This window comes from Pristiophorus japonicus, chromosome 5, assembly GCF_044704955.1.
Source record: "Pristiophorus japonicus isolate sPriJap1 chromosome 5, sPriJap1.hap1, whole genome shotgun sequence".
In the NCBI taxonomy this organism is placed as follows: domain Eukaryota; kingdom Metazoa; phylum Chordata; class Chondrichthyes; family Pristiophoridae; genus Pristiophorus; species Pristiophorus japonicus.
The window spans coordinates 262,133,007-262,147,548 of NC_091981.1; the positions used below are offsets into that span (position 1 = coordinate 262,133,007).

Below are 14,542 nucleotides of genomic sequence, written 5' to 3' on the forward strand. Positions count from 1 at the left end.
CGCAGGCTCCATCTGGAGTAGGCCACAATCGTTCTTATCTTTAGCCCATATCGGGTGTTCCTTCAATTCTTCTTTCTTCAAAGTTCTAATTGACCATGTCACTCGAAATGCAACGATGAATCTATTTGGATTAGAACGTCCATTCCCAAAAGGGGTTGATCGACTGGGCCTATCCAGACCGGCGTGGTGAGTTCATGTGGACCCAGCCCTATAAGTACCAGTGTTGTCCTTTTAATTTCCATTTTATGGCCCCCAACTCCATAGGCTGTACGTGCCCTACCATCCAACGGCAAAAGGTCTCCATATTGCAGGTGTAAGCATATTAATTCCGCCGCTGTGTCTAAAAGACAGTCCACATCCTTATCGCCCACCCTCAGTTATATATATCCCATCTTCTCTCTGTTGTATTAGTGCAAGGAGGGGGGGCCAGGGTGGGCTCTAATCGTTTTTTGCTATCTCAAGTAACTCCTTCTGTTGTTGTATTGTCAGTCGCTTAAATGCTTCTATGAGGTCGTTATCTTGTGACGAGCCTGGCTTGTTGGCCGAATTGTATCCCTGGCTGCGTCCTCTTCTCCAGCCACGACCTTTCTGTTTTGCCCTGCACGTCTTGGCCCAGTAACCTTCTTTCCCACAATAATGACATTCTTTCCCACAATAATGACATTTGCGGGTAATTTTCCTAATGACTGTTTATCGGAATCCTGGGATTTCCATCCCATAGCCTGTACAGCTCGGACTTTAGCTCCCATATCCCGGTCTAATTGGTTACATCGATCCACCAATGCTGCAAAGGTAGTTCCTTTACCTTCCCAGCCCGGTAACACTACCGTAAGCATTTTGGACAGTTCTGGCTTTAGACCCGCCACGAAAGCTGCTTTCAGGGGTCCAAACGCTTGTTCATCCATTTCCTCATCCGTATTATTCATGCCCGAATGTTCTAGCCACATGCATCTAAACCGCTCGTCATACTCCAGGACCTCCTCTGTTCCTTTCTGTTGGCAGGCTGCAATTTTTCCCAGTCTGTCTTAGCTGGACTGAAGGCTTGCAGCCAGTGTTTAATCGCTTCCTATCCTGCGTCTAATTCTTGCTCATTCTGCCCCAAAGCTTCATCTACCTTGTCGTGCAATTTTCTTCCCTGTGTTTTTGGCACCATTATGGTCAAAATTTGCACTCCGTCCCAGGGATGAAGTTGATATATATTTCTTAAGCGGTCCAATTGGTCCCACGTTTTTACTCACCCTTTCTTTGGATTGGGCAATTCCTTGGACCATTTATCAATTTTCTCTGGGTCTGCCGGAGCATGAACCAAGTATTCTGCATACACCCTTCTCTTTGTTTTTTTGGTTCCGCCCTCATCCGCAGTCTCTTCTGATTTGACTACAAGTCGTCTTTTTTTAAACGGGGCAAAGCGCACCCCTAATTCTTCATCCTCCGACACTGTATTGTCGGAGGATTCAGAAACCGTATCTATTCCTCGGTCGTGTCTTCGGGTTTGCGCTTTTAATTTATCCAAACATGGGTACCCTGGGAATTGATCAATACATTTTCCTTTTCCTAATACTGTCTCTTGACTTAATTTTTTCCATTCTTTAATTTCACCTTTAAGATCTTTAACTTCCGCTTCCAGCTTTTCAAGTTCAAGCTTTTTCTGTCGCAGCTGTGCACAAACTGCTTGCAATTGATCCTTTGTACTGGTCAGTTCTCGATCATGTCGGGAATGCATTATAATTTCATTCCAGTTTCGGATCTGGCCCATAACCGCTAGGGACCATCTAGTTCGCTCTTTATTTTTCATACGGGTCGTTTTCCCCAGACCCTTTTAATCTCGTCCAAGGACCATTGTCCTTTGGAGGTTCCGTACTTTTGTTCGATCTTAATACAGGTTTTAGATAAGTTGAATTGTTGCTGTATGTATTCTTTCAACTGTTCGAGAATTAAATCTAGCGAAACTTGAGGTGGTGCCTGCCCACCTTTAACAGTTGTAGGCAATTCTTTGCCCTTATCTCCTGCCGCCATTTCTTTACTGAGTTCTTTACTGGGGTCTCGAGTCGTAGGCCTGCTAGCCGATCAATAGGTCTGTGATTAATTAACTAACACACCGCCCAAGTTTAGACGTCTATGGGACCTCGAGCCAACTACCAACCGGAGGGTTCGCAAACCGGAGGCTTTCGGAATCGCGTAGAAGGAGGGGCGAATTTAGACTTTTGACCGAGGACTTTTTTTTTAAAAAAAGAGGAGTCCTTACCTCTATATGTAGGTCCGATGTCCAAAATTCAGTTTCTTTCCTCAGCGATCCTGTTCGCAGCACCAAAATTGTTAGATCTCTTAATTTCCAATGAAATACGAACTCCGATGGTAGTTTTAACTTTTTAATTCTTGGCGGAGAGCAACAAACTGCTGGCTGATTGCCAGTTTCTTTGTCTTACTGAGACACATGGTCAAAATGGCTGTATTTATGCCTGGATCAATTTACAGAAAAGAACTCTCCTCCTTTGACCTTATTGGCTCACTACCCAAGGTCCGAAAATGTCAAGTTGATCACTTAACGCAATGTGGCTGAAATGCATGTAGCATCTCTGACTTGTCTGTGAATTTTCACAGCCTGTCGAAATGAGCCTGTTTGAATACTCTATCAGACCAGAAGTTATGTAGGAGCATTTATAGTCAAGCAAGCTGGTGCAGCATCTCTAGTATTCATCAGGCATGGAGCTTTCTGTAGCAAATCCTCTTAGTCTTCCAGTCTTGCACTGCCTAACCCTCAAAACAAGATTTTTGTAGTATTTCCAAAAATGTATTTATTTTGGCAGGAAAATCTGATGCCCTAGGGATTTCAATGTTGAATTACAAATTTTGAAACTTTACTGTTACTGGTTATGTTGTATTAAAATGATTAGTCTTGCTCTAGATCAGTCTAATTAATTTGCATTTCTGATTAGGAACTACAGTAAATCTCATCTACGCCCCACGTTGCCCAACACCGATCGTGGACCAGGACTTTTAGAGAGCCCAACGATATTTAATTTTTCTACGGATCGTCTGTTGAATGGTGTTCGAAGTCCTCAGATGCGACCGGCTGGACCTAACCGGGCACGGATCCACAGCAATGCAGCTTATAATAAAAGAGATTTTGGGATTGGAAGGTCAGAGCAAATCAATGCGGATTCATCACCCAGCATGGGCCGAGGAAGGTGAGTCTGAATAACCAAAATAAGGAAGTAATAGCGAGAATCGATTCCTTTCGCATTTCAGATGAGATGTTTTCAGTCTCACACCTTCTAAAAGATGTTTACCTAAATGAAATGCAATTATTATTAAACAAGGGGAAATCTGAATTTTCTGCAGGCCAGCCTGTAGTGCCGTGGCTTTTATTTAAAAAAAATTAAATTCTCCCCCACTCTTTCATCCCTTGCCCTTTCATTACCCTTGTTGCTCGTCTAGTTTATCACTTGATAATGACTGGGCTCCATGCACATTGCAATCTATAATCAAACCAATATAAAATGACCAGAAATATGTTAGTGATTTAAACTCGCTGAACTCCAAAGCGGCAGATCTTAGGAAAGAGTCTCTTGGTTGACCTGTGCTATCAAGCAAACCATGCCTTAAAGGTTGATCATCTGATGTACAGAAGAGATCAAAAACGTGTATCAGATACTGATTTGTTTTCCTTAAATATTGAAGTCTTTATGCAATTTTAATTTCTTTTCCAGGAAGAATTCATATGGATACAGGAAGAAAAGGGAAGACAAGTTTACGGTATGACGTTTTTAACATTGAAGCTTTAAATATTGACCATCACGGAGGTTGGTGTGGTGGAGCCTGTATGTAGTGCCGCTACATGGAAGGATGCTGGCTTGAGCTTCCAACTCACAGGCTCAACCTGACAGGGATGGAAATAGTTTGTGGTTTGTGAACATTAAAATTGTTTTGGCTCCAATGTGGTGTACAAAAGGTTTGCACCACAGTTCCCAACCGTCAATTCTTATCAGCTTTGCTGTTGTGAGGCATTGAGCAACATTAAATAAGAAAGAATAATGTCCTTTAAAACTACTGTCAGGCCAGCAATGTGGGCAGATGCCTAGGAGTCGAATGCTTCCTACCACTTTGACCTGACATGTGGGTTTGTCCCAGAGAGAGAGAAACTTAAATGTTTTAGATTCTTGCAAATGTGTACAATGGTTGAGATTATCAAGTTTCCATCTGAAGCTTTTTATTTGCTGTTGAGATGTGGCAAAACTGGCCGAACTTATTGCCCATTCCTAGTTGCCTTGACAATGGCTTGCCAGGCCACTTCAGAGGGAATTGAACCTACAATGTGGGACTGGAATTACATGGACCATAACAGGTAGGAATGAAGGGTATTGGTGAACTAGTTTGTTTTTACAAGTCTGGCAGCTTTCATGGACATATTTCTGGTACTGGCCCAGAACCTGCTGGATTAATTAAACTCTTTCATAAATTGCCATGCTAGAATTTGAATTCATCATTTCTGGCTTACCAGTCTAATACTGTAACAATGACTCATGCCCAGATGTTGCATCCACTTCAGAGCAAAGTATGGCTCTTGTTATTTTGACCGTTTTACAATCTCATCTTTATCCCTCTCCTTTTGTTCCATCATTAGGGGCCGTACCTTCAACTGTCTAGGCCCGACACACTAATTCCCACTCTAAACCTCTCCGCCTTCCTATAACCATTTAAAATCCAACTCTTCGCCCAAACTTTTGATCATTCCTTCTAATATATCCTTTTTAGCTCGCATCCATTGTTGTCTTATTATAGAGCACCTTTAATGTAGAAAAGCACCTCAAGGCAAAATCTTGTGCGCCTCGTTGCATGCCAAAAAAAAATTTGTGCCCCACCCAGGTGCTAAACTAGATAGTTGAAGGGTACGGCCTTGGAATGCTTTTCTACATTAAAGGTGCTCTATAAATCCAAGTTGGTTGCACTGTGCAAAAAGATGCTCATTTAATCATTTTTTTCTCCTTTTGTTATGCAAAGACATTATGGGGGGAAATCCAAAATCGGTATTTTATTCAATTCATGTTTTCAGCTAATAAAAGGGAACAGATGGAAACAGAAAATAGGTGCAGGTGTAGGTCATTCGGCCCTTCAAGCCTGTGCCACCATTCAATATCATGGCTGATCGTTCACCTCAGTACCCCTTTCCTGCTTTCTCTCCATAACCCTTGATCCCTTTAGCTGTAAGGGCCATATCTAACTCCTTGAATATATCCAATGAACTGACAACAACTCTCTGGTCGGGAATTTCACAGGTTAACAACTCGCTGAGTGAAGAAGTTTCTCCTCATCTCAGTCTTAAATGGCTTACCCCTCATTCCCTGGTTCTGGACTTCCCCAACATCGGGAACATTCTTCCTGCGTCTAACCCGTCCAGTCCAGTTAGAATTTTATATGTTTCTATGAGATCCCCTCTCATCCTTCTAAACTCCAGTGAATACAAGCCTAGTGGATCCAGTCTCTCCTCATATGTCAGTGCAGCCATCCCGGGAATCAATCTGGTGAACCTTTGCTGCACTCCCTCAATCGCAAGAATGTCCTTCCTAAGATTAGGAGACCAAAACTGAACACACTATTCCAGGTGAGGCCTCACCAAGACCCTGTACAACTGCAGTAAGACCTCCCTGCTCCTATACTCAAATCCCCCAGCTATGAAGGCCAACATACCATTTGTCGCCTTCACTGCCTGCTGTACCTGTATGCCAACTTTCAATGATGTACCATGACACCCAGGTTTCATTGCCCCCCCCCCCCTTTTTTCCTAATCTGCCGCCTTCGTGTTTTTGCCACCAAAGTGGATAACCTCACATTTATCCACATTATACTGCATTTGCCACGCGTTTGCCCACTCGCCTAACCTGTCCAAGTCATCCTGCAGCCTCTTAGCATCCTCCTCACAGCTCACAGTGCCACCCAGCTTAGTATCATCTGCAAACTTGGAGATATTACACTCAATTCCTTCATCTACATCATTAATGTATATTGTAAATAGCTGGGGTCCCAGCACTGAGCCCTGCGGCACCCCACTAGTCACTGCCTGCCATTCTGAAAAGGACCCGTTTATCCCGAATCTCTGCTTCCTGTCTGCCAACCAGTTCTCTCTCCATGTGCTTTAATTTTGCATATCAATCTCTTGTGTGTGACCTTGTCAAAAGCCTTTTGAAAGTCCAAATACACCACATCCACTGGTTCTCCCTTGTCCACTCTACCAGTTACAGCCTCAAAATTCTAGATTTGTCAAGTATGATTTCCCTTTCATATATCCATGTTGACTTGGACCGAACCTGTCACTGCTTTCCAAATGTGCTGCTATTTCATCTTTAATAATTGATTCCAACATTTTCCCCACGACTAATGTCAGGCTAACCGGTCTTACATTAGCTACCCTCCAGTCCATAGGAACCAATCCAGAGTCGATACTGTTGGAAAATGATCACCCATGCATCCACTATTTCTAGGGCCACTTCCTTAAGTACTCTCAGATGCAGACTATCAGGCCCTGGGGATTTATCGTCCTTTAACCCCATCAATTTCCCTAACACAATTTCCCGACTAGTAAGGATTTCCTTCAGTTCCTCCTCCTCACTAGACCCTCAGTCCCCATGTATTTCCAGAAGGTTATTTGTGTCTTCCTTCGTGAAGACTGAACCAAAGTATTTGTTCAGTTGGTCTGCCATTTCTTTGTTCCCCATTATATATTCACCTGAATCTGACTGCAAGGGACCTACGTTTGTCTTCACTAATCTTTTTCTCTGCAAAAACCTTCTATAGATATGTGAAATCAGTTTTTTATGTTCCCAGCAAGCTTCCTCTCATACTCTATTTTCCCCCTCCTAATTAAATCCATTGTTCTCCTCTGCTGAATTATAAAATTCTCCCAGTCCTCAGGTTTGCTGCTTATTCTGGCCAGTTTATATGCCTCTTCCTTGGATTTAACACTATCTTTAATTTCCCTTGTTAGCCACGGTTGACCCACCTTCCCCGTTTTATTTTTACTCCAGACAGGGATGTACAATTGTTGAAGTTTATCCATGTGATCTTTAAATGTTTGCCATTACCGTTAACCCTTTAAGTATCACTCGTCAGTCTATTCTAGCCAATTCACGTCTCATACCATCGTTTAGATCTCCCTAAAAACATAGGGCTGGATTTTCAGTTAATTTGTACCCCATTTAGCGCCCAGTCATGACGCAAAAATGATTTTTTTTTTGCACCCGCGTGGAACTTTCAGCAATGGTTTTTGCAGCGGCACTAAAACTGAGCACCTGCCTGCTGTTTTCACCGTTTGGATGGATTACATCGCTGCGCTCGCATTCCGGGCGGAATTTTTGAGCATATTGTCTGATTTAGCTTTCGCCTGGGAATCCGCCAGCAAAAAACAGTTGTGCACCAGGCGCCATCTTGGAAATGGAGGAAAAGGTCGAAGTTCTGAGTGATTAAAAGCATTGGGAGAAGAATGCTATGTTACTGCATACGTTTCATTGTGAAGTTTGAGAGTTTATAGTTTTTAAGGACATTTTAAAAGATGGGGGCTATACTATGTTGGCCATTAATCTTGGCTGCTCTATTTATACGGTGTCGAGCTGCAAGAAGGCTTTATTGATTTTCAACGTAATCGAAGAGATTGCCAACGTATGGGGAGGAGGACTTATCCCCAACAACTTTGCAAGAAACATCGCTCATACCTGCAGCTCTGAGGCACAGTGCATTAGAAGACGGCGCTTCTGAAAAGAAGTGCAGACAGATATGTCAGATTGTACAGGCAGACCTACAGCCGACCAGCGGCACCAGGACTGCACTGCCCGTCGAGGTGAAGGTGACTCTGGCACTTGCCTTCTCTGCCTCTGGCTCCTTTCAGGCATCAGTGGGGCAAATATGCTCCATCTCACAGCACGCTCCACATTGCTGCATTCGCCAGGTGATTACTGCATTGTACGCACACAGGATGGACTTCAGAAACTTCCCAATGACCAAGGATGCCCAAAATAAGGGGGCTGCAGGTTTTGGACGATTTGCTGGCTTCCCCAAGGTTCAGGGTGCCCTCGACTGGACGCACATCGCCTTGTGAGCACCTTTTACAGAATCCAGAGGTTTACAGAATCCAGAGGTTTACCGAAACCGAAAGGGATTCCACTCCATGAACGTACAGATGGTCTGCGACCATGCTTCGCGGATTATGGCAGTTGATGCCCAATATCCAGGGTGCCATGATGCTTTCATATGTGAAAGCACACTCGGGCCTGTTCCAGCGTCAATCACGAGGCCAGAGCTGGATGCTCAGCGACAAAGGTTACGGCCTTGCCACCTGGCTCAGAACCCTCCGACAGAAGCCGAGCATCGTTATGAGAGCCATGCAACCACAAGCAACATCGTCGAACAGACAATTGGAGTGCTCAAGCAGCGCTTCTGATTCCTGGACCACTCTGGAGGCTGCTCGCAATACTCCCCTCAGCAGGCATGAGTTCATCGTGGTGTGCTGCATGTTACACAACTTAGCCATCATGAGGGGACAGGATTTGCCAATGGGGATTGCAGGATCACCTCGTGAGGCGGGTGGGGGGGGGGGGAGGAGGAGGAGGAGGAAGATGCTATGAAAAGGAGGAGCCTGGTGAGGAACCCATGCCAGCACCAAACCCCCCACAACCACGGAGGCATCGTGGCAATTTCGCCACTGCTGAAGCTTTATGTCTGCAACTCATAATTGAACGCTTTGCTTGAGTGAAAGGCACTTTTGACTGACGCCTGGCCACTATTCCACCACGTTGACTATTTCCCCTTTTATTCTGCAAATGAGACACTACACAGGAATGGCTATAGTGAACAAAAGAATTTATGAACCATTGTAAACTTTTTGAACTGAACATAATTTGCAAACATTGAAACTTCAATAAAATAACAAATTATCTGCATCCAGCAGTGTGATTTAAACAATATAACCAACGCTCCTGCCCCACTGTCCTTTACCACCGGCTTCCCCACCCTTGTCCCCCCCCTACCTTGCCTGCTCCTTGTATCCAAAGTGGCACCACGCTGGCATGCAGCAGTGTTATCGGAGCGCTGCTGTGTTGGAGAGACCATGGAAACGCCGTCTGGGGAAACATTGGGTGAGCTTGTGACGTTGAAGGTCCAGCTTCTGACTGGCGAGCCTCTTCATCAGCGTTGCCAGTCACAGGTGTTGTGGGGGTGTGTCTGGGCGTCTCACTGGGGAACTCGTTGTGGTCGCAGTGTAATTCTCTGGTCGCAGGAATCTTAGGACATCAAGGAGCGATGGGTGAGCTGGATGCTCTCCTTGGACAGTCCCACCATGTGCAGTTCTGCGTCTGCCTGTCAGCAGACTGACTGCCAACTCTCCCGGAGAGATGGCATACGGGATTCGATCCCACAACTGTGTTGCTGCACGTCACCAGTCTCAGGAGCATCAGCGATCTCAAAGCCTGGGAATGTTGCATCATCCTCGGACGAGGTGTTTGCCAGTGGAAAGAGAGATTCAGACTGCATCTGCCCTCCCCGGAGTCGGCTGCTCGGTCAACTCCTCCTCCCTCATCCTCCTCCACGTGATGGTCTGATGTGGAGGGTTGATCCGAGGGATGTGGCACCTGTGACTGGTCATCTGGAAATAACCGGTCATCTGGAAATAACCACTCGTCTGTTGTAACAGTCGGAGAGAGGGCAGGGTGAAATGAGGAAGATCGCATAGCACAGGCTCATTTGAAGGACTGCCACTACTCCATTATATCTAGTTCACAGACACTGCATCATATTGCCCCAACCCTAGTCCACAGACACTGCATCACATTGCCCCAACCCAGCCCAGACAGTGTGCAGGACTTACCCTCAGGACACAAGCAGGGGTCAGCGCCACCACTGGCAGTTGCCTGACCCAAGATGCTGATGAGGCTTGCCGCTCACTCCACCAGGTCTAAGTGGCAAGGTCTGAGGCGGACCGCCACCTGTCTGCACCTGTTCGTGGTGGTTATGGGACGACTTTGCCTGCGAAGATGAATCTGGGAATGGTTACCAGAGGAATAAAAACCGAAAATGCTGTAAATCTCAGATGATCAGGCAGCATCTGTGGAGAGAAAGCAGAATTAACGTTTCGGGTCGATGGCCCTTCGTCAGAACTCATGGTTACCAGAGGGTCCATTTGCTGTTGCGCGCGCGCACGCGCGCGCGCCAAAGCACTTACACCATACTGTCTGAATGTAATACAGTCCTCTGTTTAATTGGAATTTGCACGTGGTTCATCAGGAGGACATCCAAGTGCGGAAACATCTTATAAGATCTCAAAAAGCAATCTTAATGTGTAAAGATCATTCATGGCAAATAGGTTGCCACGCTAAGCCTACCTGTGTGTCATTCATTTTAGGAGGCAACCCAGAGTGCTGAGAGTATGAGAACAAGTGTCAGATTTATCATTTAATAAAGGAGTGCATCAATAAAAATTGACCTTCGAAAGATCATTAAACTTTTTCTGGCACTGCTTCCCACTCCTGGCCACTGTGGCTTTAGGCAGAGACCTCCTCAGCAATTTCCCTCCAGATTCTGTTAATGGATGGCAGGAGTCTCGACCCCTCCTGTGTAGTTCCTGCCATCTCCCTCACAGCCCCCACAAGAGCAGCATTAGCCTCTTATGAAAATCGTCTGGCACACTGCCTGCTGTGTTTTCCTCCCCCCCCCCTACTTCTCCATCAAAATCGATAATAAAATGGCTGATTAAGCCCCGGGTGTTCTGTGCATACTCGCGGCTGCGCCCTGCATTAGCGGTTGCTGTCTGACAGCAGGCCAGAAGCACGGGAGGGAAAAGAAAATCGCATATGTGCAGAATGGCCAATATTTTTATGGCCCGAACCTTTGGGTCTGGCGAGCACATTCACGCTGGAGTTGGCGTTAGCGTTCGCGTGAACTTTCATTTGCCGAAAGTTGCGCACTCTGGAGCTAACGCTAACCCGGTGCCAACATTTTTATTTCGCCGCGATTTGCGCCTGGAAACGGGCGAAATCGCAAAAGCCAAAAGTCCAGACCATAATGCCCTCCATTGACTTAATTTGTTTTGGCTTGCTATAGGTTAGAGATCTTAAATGCTTCACACTTTCTACTGCAGGTGTTCCAATTAATCTTTTTGTGATATTAATTTGCTTCAAGGTCTATTTGGAAATTCTGCAGTATGGCACTGTCACTTTAATATTGCCCAGCGCATTTTAATTAAAAAAAATATTATCACTGGTCCCAGATGCTTCATTATTCCTTAACTTTATTATTACCATATGTGTTAATACAAATAAATAGATCCTCCTCTGTTGGCTGGTTGTTGAACACTTGCTGAGCAGTTTTCAGTGTTGAATTCAAGTCCTGTGAGCAACTCACTGTTTTTCCAAGTAAAGTCATGTCTCATTTTAAAATTGGACATGTTGAATTGGTTTGTTTGTTGAGACGATGGATTTTTGTTGCTTGATATTGGAACACTTCTTCCATTTTGGGCATCTGTAGTCAACATTAAACATTTCCAGATTAGATCAAGTATAGGGTGAAGTTCTCATAGTTTGCCGAAATTTAATTTTGGAAAAAGATCCACACTGGGTTTGGCAGTTTGTGTACACTTCTGTTTCGGTCCATACCATTTGGCAGTGGTTTGAGATGCTCAACTTGCATTATGTAACACCCTGCAACTGGCAAGGAACATTTTCATTTAATCTCTTTTGACTGAATTCAAATCCAGGTTAAAGTACAGCAAGGTTAAAGTACTTCAACCATCTCCAAAGCTGTGCTTTTTAAAAACTTTTTATATATTTCCCATGGGATTTTATGAATTTGTGGAACTTTTTTCCAAGAGTATTGTGATTGGGTTCTGAGCATTTAAAAAAAAAATGACTACTTTATTTGAACTCTCAATTGTCCCACAGAGTACAAGAAGTTTTCAGCCCATGTATTTGGCTTTTTTTGCTGGATCGAACCACAACAAATTCCACTGCCCTGCTCACTAACACCAAGTCTTCTCTGCTTAAGAATTTATTCATATTTTCTTTAACTGTGCAATGGCCTCTGCTCATTTACTCCATGGCAGTGCATTCCATGTTCTAGTAACTGCATAAACACACTTGAACCTGTGGCTCTGATCAATAAAGAGTAATAAATCACAATAGCACCTTAAGAAAAATGTTAAATGCTTGTTTCTTCCTTTAACCCCCCCACCCCCTCTCTAAGTAAAGAAGCTGGAGTTTTTCAAGCTGCTGCCAATCAGGAGCATCAGGCCGCCAATAAACCTGTTTGTCTCGGGAGAAGGGATAGTATTTTTAGACCCTTCTTGGGGCAGAGCCAATTGACCTCCAGATGTGCCTTTTTGCAGTCCACTTTCTGCTGCTTCCCCCCCCCCCCCCCCTCACCTCTTTCAAACTGCCCATCCACCAGTATTGAGCAAGAAAAATATTAGATTTTTCATCAGTTTAATTCTTGAGAGTTTAAGGAATAGGCTCAATCTTGGTCAGTTTTGCTCAGGTCAGCCCTTTGTGCCACTCAGGAAATGATGATCAAGATATTAACACTGCCGAATGTACGTGACATAAAACACCCATCATCAAATGTACACACTTCACTTTTTTATTATTCAAATACTAAGCAAACCATTGAGGGTGCAGGCTGTAAAATGTTTTGATAAAGTAAAGCCAAGCTGGCATAAGTCTTGACAGTATTTATAATAGCACACGGCCAACTATCTTCACTGCAGAAAGGGAGTTAAAGCAGAGGCTAGGTATTTACCCATCGGGGAAAAAGGACGTTGAGGATGGGACCAGGAACTCTGCATTCAGCACACCTACACTATTAAATGTTGTGCCCCAAAAATATGCACGGGAACATTGATTACAATATATTAAATTTGTGGCAGAACAAAAATTGAAAATTATTTTAAATTCTGAACTAATTTAGTGTTTAAACCTTTATTTAATTGGTTTGAGTCTCATACAGGGGATTAGCTAAGTATACCTATTACAACAAGTACTTATTTATAGCTGGAGGCTCTCTTCGCGTTGCAAGCTATCTGTCTTTGCTCTGGATAGGCATGTTGCATTGGGAGATCAAAATCCTGAGCCTTTTTTCTATTTCTGGTGGGTCTTCGCCCCAGACCTTTTTCTGTGTCTGATTAATTCTGTTCTTTACTCTGAGCCTCGTATCAGCAACATGCTGCTTCAAAATGCAAGTTAATGAAACTTCTAAGATAAATGCAATTGATGCAAGGATACTTTTGCTCTTTTTAAGCTGAAAGGGGTTGAGGAGAGAGAGGGAATAAACATAGAAACAGAAAATAGGTGCAGGAGCAGGCCATTTGCCCCTTCGAGCCTGCGCCACCATTAAATATGATCATAGAAACATAGAAAGCATGGCTGATCATGCAACTTCAGTATCTCACTCCTGCCTTCTCTCCATACCCTTGATCCCTTTAGCCATAAGGATCACATCTAACTCCCTTATGAATATATTTAACCAACTGGACTCAACAACTTTCTGTGGTAGAGAATTCCATAGATTCACAATTCTATGGGTGAAAAAGTTTCTCCCCATCAATCCTAAATGGTTTACCCCTTATCCTTAGACTGTGACCCCTGGTTCTGGACTTCCCCAACATTGGGAACATTCTTCCTGCATCTAACCTGTCCAATCCCGTCTGAATTTTATGTTTCTCTGAGATCCCCTCATTCATCTAAATTCCAGTGAATATAAACCTAGTTGATGCAGTCTTTCTTCATATGTCAGTCCTGCCATCCCGGGAATCAGTCTGGTGAATCTTCGCTGCACTCCCTCAATAGCAAGAATGTCCTTCCTCAGATTAGGCGACCAAAACTGCACACAATACTCAAGGTGTGGTCTCACCAAGGCCCTGTACAACTGCAGTAAGACCTCCCTGCTCCTATATTCTCATCCTCTCGCTATAAAGGCCAACATGCCATTTGCTTTCTTTACTGCCTGCTGTACCTGCATGTCTACTGATGTACCATGACACCCAGGTCTCGTTGCACCTCCCCCTTTTACTAATCTGTTACCATTCAGATAATCTGTCTTCCTGTTTTTGCTACCAAAGTGGATAACCTCACATTTATCTACATTATACTGCATCTGCCATGCATTTGCCCACTCACCTAACCTGTCCAAGTCACCCTGCAGCCTCTTAGCATCCTCCTCACAGCTCACACCGCCACCCAGCTTAGTGTCATCCGCAAACTTGGAAATATTACACACTATTCCTTCGTCCAAATCATTAATGTATATTGTAAATAGCTGAGGGCCCAGCACTGAACCTTGCGGTGCCCCACTAGTCACTGCCTGCCATTCTGAAAAGGACCCGTTTATTCCCACTCTTTGCTTCCTGTCTGCCAACCAGTTCTCTATCCACGTCAATACATTACCCCCAATACCATGTGGCTTAATTTTGCACATTAATCTCTTGTGTGGGACCTTGTCAAAAGCCTTTTGAAAGTCCAAATACACCATGTCCACTGGTTCTCCCTTATCCACTCTACTAGTTACATCC

At 44.3% G+C, this 14,542-nt stretch overlaps 1 protein-coding gene across 2 annotated transcripts in view; it reads left to right on the plus strand.

The window, feature by feature from the left end:
- The window catches only part of larp4b (La ribonucleoprotein 4B), a 134,550-nt gene that overhangs the window by 92,700 nt on the left and 27,308 nt on the right, over window positions 1-14,542 (plus strand). For both annotated transcript variants that reach the window (XM_070881592.1, XM_070881593.1), the window contains exons 12-13: window positions 2,937-3,188; window positions 3,711-3,756. In XM_070881592.1, coding sequence (XP_070737693.1) covers window positions 2,937-3,188; window positions 3,711-3,756 — 298 coding nt within the window. The remainder of the gene's footprint in view (window positions 1-2,936; window positions 3,189-3,710; window positions 3,757-14,542) is intronic.